General features: G+C 34.6%; 1 protein-coding gene across 1 annotated transcript in view; it reads right to left on the reverse strand.

Moving 5' to 3' along the window:
* Snurf (SNRPN upstream open reading frame) overlaps positions 1 to 13,204 on the reverse strand; it is an 82,177-nt gene extending 68,973 nt beyond the window's left edge. The window contains exon 1 of the mRNA XM_076935201.1: positions 13,104 to 13,204. Within this exon, the coding sequence (XP_076791316.1) occupies positions 13,104 to 13,132 (29 nt within the window). The 5' untranslated portion in view covers positions 13,133 to 13,204. The remainder of the gene's footprint in view (positions 1 to 13,103) is intronic.
* Between the last annotated feature and the right edge of the window lie 236 nt (positions 13,205 to 13,440).

Here is a 13,440-nt window from a genome sequence, read left to right on the forward strand (position 1 = left end):
TATAAAGATGAAGGTAGTAAAGCTGGTTGCAACAAAGCTTAAAAACCAAACATGCTCTAAAAAACTCACATGGTACAATGAGATTATTAACTCCTGAATGTTCTCTGACTTTAGAGATCATAGTATTTCCCCCTTTCAAATTAAATCATTATAAAAGTATTGATATGGGGAAGGAAATTATGGAGATTGACTTGTTCCCAATATGTTCATGTTCATCTACACACAAACATGCACATATATGCAAAAACATGTGCCCTGTTACAAACAAAACAATAATGATATCCTAAAATGTAATCTGAAATTTGATCAATCTGATTTGATTTGAAATCTGATCAATCAATCAAAATCTGAAAAAATTTCATATGTGTGATAGCTATTTTTGGTTGATACCTTGATTACATTTGGAATGAACTAAAACCTAAAATTCAGGGACACTTTGAATAATTTTTGCTTACTTTTAAGAAGGAAGGTCCACTTTTAACCTGGACCTTTAATATGGGAAAACACACCTTTAATGTCGATATTTTAGGTGCAAAGATACAACTTTAAAACATAATTTAATACCAAAACCTATCTTTAATATGCGATGTATCTTCTACTGGAAGCCTATATAAGGACATGAGAGAAGGATGATTTGGTTTTTGCCTCTTTGCTTTTGCCTGACTAGCAAGTCCATTCTTGAATTAGCATAAAATCAGTTCTTCATAAACCAGCTGTATACTAAAGGCCAGCTGAGACATCCAACCCCATAGACTAAACAACTACTGGATTTTATATCTTCAATTCCTAGACAGTCATTATTAGGTTAGTTGGAGTACAGCCTGTCAATCATAATAAATAATACTATATATAATATTATATATTTATTCCATAAATTCTGTTACTCTATTAAGCTGTAACCAATAAAATGAGAAAACAGGTATATTGTACATTTTACTGATCCCAACAAGTATAAGGTAGATGGTTGTTTCCAGTTTCATTGTGCATAATTGTAAAAAGAAAGATTTAAAACAGAGAATCAAGTTTACATTCCAAATTTATTTTAATAATAAAAGAGGCTTCCCCCTTGAATAGAACACAGAACACAAGAAAGGTCTCTGTCAGTCTTAATAAACGTCATCTTGCCATGGAATATCCTGTTCCCCTTGATCCACATGAGTCAACAAATCCATTGGTATTGAACTGTCAGTGACATGTAGCAATGCCATTGTGTGCATATCATTTTTGGCAGACCCCTAGTGATTTATACTTTGGTTCTAAGGATTTTGGATCAAGTCTCTGCAGTCCTTTGAGAATAACTTCTCTTTCTGTAGAAAGGAACTTTTGGTAACTGCTGAGATTTAGTACAGATTAAATGCTTAATTTTAGTAATCAACTTTCCATGTGATTTGAACAGCTTATTTTGAACTGGATGATACTGAATTTACAAACTTTTGATCTTCAGGTCATAAAAAAATGCATGCAGATCAGAGACTTATTGTCAGTTAGGCTTGTTGTATATCAGATATCATGTTGAGATAGGCCCTGAAGACACAGACAAGTAAAAAATGAACTAGCAAAATGTATTCTTACCCTACTTGTCTTTTCACATAGCTGTACCTAGGATTTCCTGAGAATTAACTTTAATCAGATCACCAATGAAGATCCAGGCATCTTTTACGCTGACCATATTCAGTATACTTGATCACCAGAGCACAAATATTTGAAGTACTCCTTTTTCTCTCTGAGGATCCATAAAAGAGAGTAGTAACGATTAATTGTTATACTCTCGTTTATTGCTTGCTTGCTTGCTTGATTAATTGAGCAGAGAGAATATATACATATATTCATATATATCAGTATATATACATTCTTATACGTATACTTACAAACACACAAATATACACAAGACCCGCAAAGACACACACATATGTAGAGATAAAGATATACAGATAGATAGATGGAGAGAGAGAAATGAGAAGGAGAGAGTTTTGTTGAAACATGCCAAAGTGCATGAGTATGAGGCTAAGGACAAGGATAATTCTTGTGACTAGATTCTTGGTAGATTCTGGAAATTGGGTTAAGGGTCTCAAAATTGTCACTTCAGTGTTGAGTCAGTGTCACAATTCATAATTAAATTATAAATAAAGTGTAAGAATTTTGCAGTAGATAACAGCAGCCAACACAGAGACTCACAAATTATCAAGATGTCAGGAAAAAAAGAGTGCATGTTGGGCCTTGGACGAGGTAACTCCATTTAACCTGAGATCTTCAGTCATGTAGCACACAGGTAGAGGGTGCGATTAGCAAGTCTGCACCTCCAGAGATTAAAATATTAATGAGTTATCTAAAGGCCGGGGCATAGCTAATTAAGTTATTCCCACCCCCTTTTACCTTTCCCTATAAAAATCCAGGACCCCTGACTTTTGGCAGGGGGAGCATGCACCATCTACACCCACTCACCACACCATGAAAACCGGACTCCATGTGTCTCCTGGGCCTGCCAGGTTCCCAGCCTTTGGAACCTTGAACTGCAGCCGCCAGCCCACGGCAGCTGTGTGAATGTGGGACCTTCCTCCTCCTCCGGTGATGTGGGAAGCCCTTGGGACACCACTGCTGGGCCACCGTGGGACCCCGCCGCCAGACCTCTCCCCCCATCCCCTCCCCTGCAAGATTTTTTCCCACAATTGCAAAGTACTCAGTCATAATGGGAACACTGTACTGTAGGCACACTTCCAAAAGCTTAGGAATTATAGCAGTTAGAAAAGCAAAGAAATAGCTAAGTATCCAGAGACAATTAATGACATTTTTTTTTACTTTTGTACACATCAAGATATTTTCACATATAAAATTAAGGCAACTGTAACAGAGTGCACAGAATGTAAGCATCCACTAGGCAGAAAAACATTGCTACAATGATGAGTACTGATCACAAAGCACTACCCCTAGCTGAAAGGCTAATAGTAATTGATAATTGCCAGAACACTGAGAGGTAGTTCTTTCTCAGTGTGTGTTCTCCAGAAGGTAGATTAGGTGCTAGTCAATGACCACCCATTTAAGAAAAATAGCCAACAATAATTAAATTTGCTGGACTTAAGAAAATGAGTCAAGAATGGTGATGAATCCTTTAATCTCAGAACTCAGAAGGCAGAGAAAGGCAGTTTTCTGTAAATGTGTGTTCTCTAGAAGGTAAATTAGATGTTTTTAGATGGCCACCCATCTAAGAAAAATAGTCAACAGAAATGGTCTGCCTTCAGTAAGAGAAGAGGTACCTAATCCGGAGAGATGTGAAGCCCCAGGAGTGACGAAGTCTGGTGGGGTGGGTTGGCGTCGGGGATGGGGACATCCTCCTAGAGACATGGAAGGAGGAATGGGATGAGGAGATATCAAAGGGCATACCAGGTGAGGGATAATGGCTGGACTGCAAAAAATTTTAAGTATTTAATTTAATTTAAAAAAAATTATGAAAAAATTAAAATAGAAAATGAGCTAAGTATTGTGATGAATCCTTTAATCTTAGAACTCCAAAGGCAGAGAAAAGCAGTTTTCTGTAAGTATGTGTTCCCTATAAAGTGGATTAGATGCTAGTAGACAGCCATCTAAGAACAATAACCAATAGTAAATGACCTGGATGAACATTAGAAAACGAGCCAAATGCAGTGACAAATGTCTTTAATCCCAAACTCAGAAGGCAGAGACATGTAGATCTTTGCAAATTTCTACCAGACTGGTGTATATTTTGATTCCATAATAGCCATGGCTATAGAGAGACCTTGTCTCCAAAAGTCAAAGAATTAAATATAAAAAAAATGAAAAAACAGAGATAGATGACTATGAAATGGGTGTGGTTTATCTGGGAGAAATTGTTAAAGACACACAGATTTAGTCAAAATTTAATCTATGAAATTCTTATATAATTGATTAAAATAATGCATTATACCCATAAATTTTATTCATGGTTATTGTTTTTAAATTTGCTTATTCTATACTATAATAGCAAGAAGATCAGAGAGAACTATATTTTTTGTCATGTGTGAACACATGCTTATGTGTGTGTATGTGTGTGTCTTTATGTGTGTTGAACATTTCTTCATATATCACATATTATTATCTGTACAGTTGTTTGATATTTGACATCATTTTTAATTGGTAAAGCTAAAATATAGTTAGATATGATCTAATACATCAGTAATTTTAGAATTCAAAGGGCTAAATAAGAACAATCATAAATTCAAAGTTAGTACAGGCTACATAAAAGCAGGTAGTAAGTAAGGCCTAGTGTGATGGCTAATCTTGTTTGTCAAATTGACTTTAACTGCCTAGGCGCCTAATGAACCTCTTCTCCTAGCTTCCATAACTGTATCTAGGTCCTAGTATAGCATTCATGAACACTTCACTGTTTCCCATGACAAGATGTTGACAGGTCCAAACTTGCACAGGTTTTGTGCCAGTAATGACATGAGATCAATGGTTTAATCATGATGTTATGTCTGAAACATGTTTAAACCCATCACACTTCCTTATTCGCACTTATTATTTACTGATTATCTCTTTCATGAGGGCCCCTAAGTCTTGTATGAGTGATGTAGAATTCTCATGTTTGCCTCAGCTTTCAACAGTCCCTATGCTCAGCACTCTGATCAGTTATGAGCCTAGGCAATTACCACTGATCACTTCAAAAGAAACTTCTCCAGAAAATCAGACAGTAGCATCAGTTGCACATCAGTTGCAAATGACTATATATATATATATATATATATATATATATATGTGTGTGTGTGTGTGTGTGTGTGTGTGTGTGTGTGTATTCAAAATAATAAAGTAAAAGGACAAAAGAGAGACTGGTGGATGGAGAAATGAATGAAGAGAAGGAAAAGAGGTAGAAGAAGGTAAGGAAAAGGAAGGGAAAAGGAAAAAAGAGAAGGAGGTCAGAGAAGAAGGAAAAGAACTACGTGGATAGAAGAAAGGTATCAGAAGCATATGTAGGGCATAAAAATAATAACAGGATGAATAAGATATGTTATATATGAAAAATGACACAACAAAGCCCATTATGATATATAATTAAAATATTCTATTCTATTTTTAATTTATTTTTAAAGCATTTACTTTGCAATCTGCTCAATATTTTCTTCCTAGTCTCTTACTCCCATGATCCTTCCTCCAACCTCATCTTTTTCTCCCCTGATTGGGTTGGGGCCTCCCTGGGTATCCCCTGACCCTGGCAGTTCTAAAACAAAGTCATCATGAATTTTGAAAGCAAATGGATGGAACTTAAAATATCATCCTGAGTGAGGTAACCTAGTCTCAAAAGGACATGCATGGTATATACTCACTTATAAGCAGACATTAGGCAAAAATTTGAGGCTACACATGCTACATTCCACAGACCGAAAGAAGTTTAAAATGAATAAGGCCCCAGAAAGGATGCTTGAATCTTACTTAACAGGGGGAAAATAATCATAAGAGGCATATGGAAAGATGGTTTTTAGAGGGAGAGTATATAGTGTTGGTGTGCTTATTCCTGGCAAAGAGTACCTCTCACAGTTCCAATTTATTATACTTGCCTAAAATACTTTGTATTCAGCTGAGGATTCATGAGGTTCTTTCTCTGCATGAGTTTGGCTCTCCCAATGATATCCTTGTTATGTATGTCATACAATATCCTTGTTATGTTCATCATACAATATATTTTGATGTTATTTTCCTCCAAAACTTCTAAATCCTTTACAACTGCCACCCATGTAATTCATGATCATTTTCCTCACATCATGATAATAAAGGAAAAACATTCTCATCTCTGAAATTATATAAATATAAAATATATTGAAGAATACTCATTGAAAATATAGTGAGGAAAATTCAGACATAAATTATTGAACACAGCATTTCATGCAACAAATTTGGTGCATGAACAGTGATTGATATTATCAAAGATAATGTATTTGGTTGTGGTTCTATAGCTTCAACATGATGAAGGAAATATGTAACCAAGTGCTAACATAACTGAAGTTGGCATGTACATGGGACAATTTCTGATATCTATCCCCAAGTGCCATGGGATGATGTGCCTCTTTGCTACACTGGCAGTAGTATATTCTTTATGATGGTGTGATGACACATCATTGTATTTAAAACATCTATGAATGGAATTAATTTAAGGATAATTCCAGTTTGGACATTTCCCTATATATTTTATAGAAATGTATTTCTCCGTATTGAATATGGTCTACCGTTTAAGTGTGGTGATGTCACTAAAACTATTGATTGACTAAATTTAAAGTCACTATCCACAAATATAATGTGTATTGATTAGGATCATATGCAACTTTGTCAGCTGTTGAGTGGCCTTTTTCTTGGACAGTAAGTCATACAGCTACATATGCTCTGCAGGAGATGAGTTCCTATGGGGGAAAATATGTGGATAATTTTCAGCCTGTGATTTGGCAGAAATATGTAAAAATGAAGGGGGGTTGTTACTGGCCTATTTTCATTTGTTTGTTTGTTCATTTTGAAATAGTGTCTTACTATGTAACCCTTGTGGCCTGGTAATATGTGTAACAATGTAGTCCATGTTTACCTCAAATGCAGAGAGATCCACAAGCTTAAAGGTACATGTGCCCCCAACAGAGCAATTGCTGTTTTAAACCTGTCAGTATACAAGGAAAAAAGAGTAAAAATTACAACTTTACTAAACATCACTCTTTTGGGACCAAAGACTTGCAACCCATGTAAAGAATCAGACAATGAAGAGGTAGAGGTTGAATCAGGAATGAAAAATATTTTGTACTCAGTTTCAAATTTCTTACTACATGGAAATCAATAACATATGATTCATAATATATTCAGGGACCTATTGATAAACCAGTAGAGAAACTATCATAATTAGTATGCATAATAATTTTCATCAGAGTTGGTTAAATTGAGAAAGGTTTTTGTTTTTGATATGGATCTTGTTGGTGTTCTGAGACAGGAAGATTTGGCTGGTCTATAACTTGCTCTATAGATGAATGTGGCCTTAGAGTAAAGAAGATCCACCTGCTTATGTCACTCAAGTAATGAGATTAATGGTAGGTTTTATTACAATACTCCAAGGAGAGGACTTCTAAATAAAAAATAAAAGAGTCTCTTAAATCCAGCCCCATGATAGTACGTGTCCTGGGATTGGATGTGGGTATGCTTCTGGGTGTTGTGGAACTTAGGAAACCAGGTGATATACAAGTCATACCTCTGTGAGAAAAAAACAGTACAATGTGTGCCAAATGAGTCTCTCCATTGTAAGAACCATTATATCCACTTGGTCATTGCAAAAGAAGATCCCCAGGAGTATCAGGTAGTGGAAAACAGGAGGGGATGGGTATTACAAAGATAACTGAGAATATAAAGAGTAGCATTCTATACCTTATGAAATACTAAGAGTACAAGTCAGTCATTGGAGGAAGAACAATCATTATTGAGTGGATTATAGATAAGTGAGACCATGCTCAAAGCGTTTAGACTAGCATGGGACTTAGCTTCATGAATCTGCAAGACAACCAATAAGGCACCAATGACTTGCCCAGGCAGACAAAATTCCTTTCAGTGTTTATTACTGGACCAGTGTGAGATTTTGAGCACTGAATGTACAAAGAGTACCAGTGACAGTACAGGTTAAACTGAAGGCTGTTCAAGGAGTCAATAATTAATTACTCAGTTCACGTTTCTCTCAAGGAATAAAGACTGAATTACTGGGCTTGTATTTCTCTGTACGAGCTCATCTTAAATCCAAAGCAATATTTCGTTTCTCGTGGATTATCAAAGTTTAAGCAAACCATTCTATAGTAGCAAGTTTTTTTCTATGCCTAAATGATGAAAATTTGTATTCTCCAAAAACCAGATCATCACTTATTACATGTCTTATTCAGCCAAACTGAATAATTGTTTAATCTCTGTTCTTATAATATGATTATTTACTCTTTATTCATGACTTTGTGTTTTATAGTGCACATCAATTTCTGTGGCTACCTTCAAAGATAAAAGTATGCAGAAATTCAGAACCAACGTGGAATGATATGTTTTTTTCCTATTTCTTTTTCTTTATTTAAATATTAACTAGTTCCAAAGCATCATTTCCTTCCAAATACAATTACATGCTTGCAAGAAATGAAACCTCACTGTACCCCTTTTCTAATCTATGTAACCCTAACTATTCTACAAGGAATGAGACAATATGCTCTTAATTCGAACTTCATTACATCTTTATGGCAACACAACTTAAATCATCTCCTTAAACTTTCTCTAAACTACTCTAACTTCTTAAAACTATTTAAATCAAATAATGAACTCTTAAAATCATAAATTCATCTACACAACATTATTTTATGAAAGTTCACCTTCACATTGATCTACAGGAAAATTGTTCAGTATAGTGGGATATCTCAAAGTGGCAATCATAGCAAATTATAGGCAGTGAAGTTCTCCCCAGTCCAATCACACCATTCTAAATATATGAAATATACAATGTTAAACATAAGAAGGCACCAGCATCTGTGAGAAGCAATCCTGAGACAAGCCCCTGAGATTTACCTTCCTCAGTTACACCCATTGAATTTAAGCAAACATTGAACTGTATCCAAGAAGCTCACTTGCTTGCTTCATATTATCCTGCATGGTATCCACCATGAATACTTTGGAGAAATGTTATCAAGAAAACCAAAGTATGTATTCCTAACCTAATGGAAGATTTTTAAGCTTCTGTAGCAGACTTTAGAAGACATACATGTTAAATAATGCAGAAGATAAATGTGAAGATTGATGCCAAGTATGGTGGAATATGGCTTTAATGAAAGAATAGTAAAGACAGAGGAAAATCTTTATGAGGTAATGACTACCCAGGTCTACATACTCAGCACAGATTAGTTAAGGCTACACAATAAAAACATATATTTGCTGAAAGAGTTTTAAAATAACTTTGTTTGTCCTATGAATAGGTAATTATGTATCCCAGAATGTGTGGTGCTCATTTATTTCCTGCACCACACTAAGATGTGGGCAGATATTACTGGCCCAGCCCTCAGCATTTCCAGCATTTAGTTTGGTTAATGGAATGACAATGGCCAGGACATTTTCCTGAAGAATATATGAGTGGTTGAACTGGATTGGCAGGCATTATAGGCCAGGAAGTAGATCTGATAGCTTGAATGAGAAATGTTCCTCACAGATTCTGGTATTTGAACACTTGGTTCCTAGGCAGTGAATTTGTTTGGTGTGGTTTTGATAGTGTATCCTTGTTAGTGGAAGTATATTACATGCAGTGGGTTCTAAGATTAAAAGTCATGTGCTGGATCTATTTCTTCTCACTACTTACTGTTTATAATCTATTCTCTTCTGTCTGATTGTGTTTAGAGATTTGATTTTTCAACATCCTATACCAATCATCATGGCTGGGGAGTAAATTGAAGTTCAACAATATAAAAAAATATAAATATTACAGAAAATGTAAATGCTAACAAGGCTCCCTAGATACCTATTGATTATTGACATATATGTTTACATTATAGTTTCAATATTTATGTATAATTTGTACATGAATATAAGACCTCTCTCTCTCTTTCCTCCTTAAAGAATCCTGAGTAAATATATTAATCTTAGAAAATAAACAATAGGAGAAAAGAGACTTATAAAGGTTTTTCCTATGACTTTGCATAGGTGCTGTTGTTGCATTCATGCATTCATGCATGTGTGTGTGTGTGATAAACATAAATATTAATGATTTCCACATATCTAATTTTTAATACTAGCTTCAGTACACACATATCTTTAAATAATATTCAGTAACAATAAATGGAATTAGCAGGTAGATAGATGAAAATGAAGGAACCAGTAACAGTGAGTGATAGCAATCAAATATGAAAAAGACAATTGCTCCCTGTTCTCTCCATATGAGGCTCCTACATAAGGTCTTTTGTTATGTGTGATTTTATGGAAGCCATGTAAAAAATATGATATTGGAAATGGGTCATTGCCATAGGGAAACGTATTTAGAGCAGTGTGGTCATATAATACTTAGTAAAAATGAATGTAGAAAGGGGAATTCTGGAAGCAGAAGATTTTTGTGGATAGTGGTATGATAGGGATTGGAAAAATTGAGGTCCACAGCAAGGTTTAACTGAAGTGAAATGTATGTACAGAAGTTATTTGGGAACTTATATCCTATCTTGTTCTATTTCACAGAATAGTAAGAACATTAGAGCATATGTGATATAAAATAATATAGAAAATGTACTGAAAGCTAAATGTTTAATCAGGAATGGCAATAGGATTTGAGGTGGTTGAAATAAGTAGACTGTATTTCGCAAAACTAAGGATGTATGAAGAAGTTTTATGAAACCTATTCATACATATTTATATATATGTATATATTTGTGTTTTATGTGAAGTATGTATTTTTATCATAGTTACATAGTTATTTACGTACATAATTATAATGATCATATATTTTATTATTTTAACATACAATAGTATAATACATAATAAACTACAAATATAAGTACAAAATATAAAAAATACCTATACTTGAACATAATGTGGCGATATTTATATGGGTATTTTTATACATTTTAAATATAATATGTATTATATTAACCTTTATATATACATATTTTATATCTATCAAATATATACAAAGTATACTTTATATATTATATACAAAGTTATATATATCTATATATATCTATATATATCTACCTCTACTCATATTATATAGAAATCTCCATATTCCAAAGAAATACATCTAGTCTATATTTAGTAGTTATGTATGTAGTTTATTATGAATTGAAATATATATTATATTGTATATTATAGTAATAAAATTTACATGTCAAACACATATAAGTACTATGTATGAAATATTTGTTACTTTTACTTATAATATAAGCATTTACATATATATATATTTATGGCAGTTCAAAGAGAAATATCTAATTTAGTGAAAATATTACTTTAAGAAGATATGAGTTATTAAAGAAAATCTTAGTGACAGACATGGATTAATTAACTAGGAATTATGAGTAGAATCCCAGAAACCATTGATAATTATCAAATATATTCAATTTAAGAATCAATATTATACTTCCCAAAATTAAGCTATAATTGCATCTTTATATGGAAACAAAAAACCTCAATGCAGAAAAAAACTTAAACAAAAGAATTTGCAAGAGGTAACACTAAAAAAGATTTAATTTTTTTAAAATTTTTATTAATCATTCCATTTGTTTACATCTCAAATGATATCCCACTTCCCAGTTACTTCATCTACCTGTCTCCCAACCCATGATATTCCACTTCCCACTTCCTGGTTTCCCCTCCACCACCACCCCCATCCTACATATGCCCACCCCCTCCCTTTTGCCTGTATGAGAGTGCTCCTGCACAGTTCTCCCAGAGACCAGATTTAAACTAGATTTATGGTACACAGTTAAAGTAATAAAAGGTGCATGTATGGTATGGTACTGCTATGCTATAACTGCATTAATTAACACCGCTTGAGGAGCAACAATCTTCAGAATCCCGCAGAGTGCTGGTGACATGAGTCACCTCATGATTGCACTTTGAAAATACCTTAAAAATCTTAAATCCAAACAATTTGAAATGAAAAACAAAACACAATGACAAAAAGCAACGAACATGCCCCAGTGGACCTTTCTGTTCCAGAGCCTACAATGGTTGGCAATGGGTCCTTTGTACATATGTTACAGCATTCAGCTTAGTGATTTTCTGGAATTCCTCAGTTTGTTAACAAGTGGGTCTCTGATTCTTGTGCCCACTCCCATGGTAATTTTTTCTCTATTGGGTTGCCTTGTCCACCCTCAATATTATTATTTTTGATCTCATTATATTTCATTTTGATATGTTTGGTTGTTGTCTCTTGGGTGTGCTCATCTAGTGTGACACAGAAGGAGAGCTGATCTGGAAGGGAGGGTAAGTAGGGAGGAATTGGGAGGAGTAGAAAAAAGGGAAACTGTAATCATGATATATTGTATTAAAATTATTTCTCAATAAAACTTAAATACAACACTATTTTGAAATGAAAAAGAAAATACAATTCCAATAAGACCGGCAACCAACCAACCAAAAAAAAATTAAACTAAACGCAAGGCATACCCATGTGAATTTGTCAGAGAATGGGACCCCTTCAAAAAAATTCTGTATGCTAAAAAAAAAGTATGCTACTTTCCATATCTTAAAAGCTTCATCAAAATTAGATTAGAGCAAAAGAGAATAAATTAAATGTCCAAAGAAAGTATTTCCCAATTTACCAGTTTAGTTTTTAATCTGGGAAAGATTACAAAAAATATAATAAGCAGCACGTACATAACAACACTGAATCTGTAATAATATTCAGAATCGATCACCTTGCAAGATAACAGAAAAAAGGTTTATAATTCTGTACACCTGTGTATGCTGTAGCTCTGTATGTAAAGACACACCATGTTTTCATACATTGGTAGTTCACACACCTGAATTTACTCTATCCACTATCTTTCTTAATGCCACTTTGAAATCCCCCTTCCTGTTTTATAAGTATAATGTGTCAAACTCATAGTGTCAAAACTCATACTTACCTTATCCTCCAGTCCATTCGGAAACTGGAAGGTCCAAACCAACAATATCTGTTGACGTTTCCTTCTGATGATAATCTGCATGTTAACCCTCAAGTGCTTTTATTCCTTCCCATTCTTCAGGGCATGGCAGAACCTAATTTAAATTCCTTTAGGAATATCATTTTCATGCAACATCCATATACAAAATTAAATGTTTTTTTTTTCTGTCCGCCCTTACGCTCACACAGCAATAATCTACAATACTGCCAGGTCTTTGAAATGTTAATGTTCACTCTGTAAGAGAACTGAGCTAAGGTGACAGGACTGATAGACAGCTTGAGGGGAAGGGCATTGCAGCCAACAGAACACAGGACAGGACAAAGGAAGCCAGGTCCTGATCTGATGATAGCTTTCTGATCTGATTCTTCAGTCAAAGACTTGAGATGTATAAGATAATTTTCTCATCCCAACAAATTTGCAATATTTAGGTGCATAAATCATGTCTACCTATGAAAAAAACAAGTGGTCAAAGTGGGAACTGACCTTGGTTGCTGCATTGCCTTGCTGACCATTCCTAGGGTGGATGTAACAGGAATCTTTGGCTGCCTCTTCTCTGAGCAGGACCTGCTGCACTGACTTGACTAATCACACTCCCAACCCCCAGTCTGTGGTAGTGAGCCAGCACAGCCCTCCAATCACGCATGCGTGCATGTTTGCCAGGCTGCAGGCATTCAAAATCCTTTTGAAAGCTAATGACAAAAGGCAGGCAGCCATGAGTTTAAGCTTTCCTATTGCTAATATGGAAGAGGAGAGACATCATAAACCCCTATATAAATTGGTCAGAAATAAATTCAAGATGCTTTGCTGTCAATGGTGACTA

This window comes from Arvicanthis niloticus, chromosome 1 (genome assembly GCF_011762505.2).
Source record: "Arvicanthis niloticus isolate mArvNil1 chromosome 1, mArvNil1.pat.X, whole genome shotgun sequence".
NCBI lineage: Eukaryota > Metazoa > Chordata > Mammalia > Rodentia > Muridae > Arvicanthis > Arvicanthis niloticus.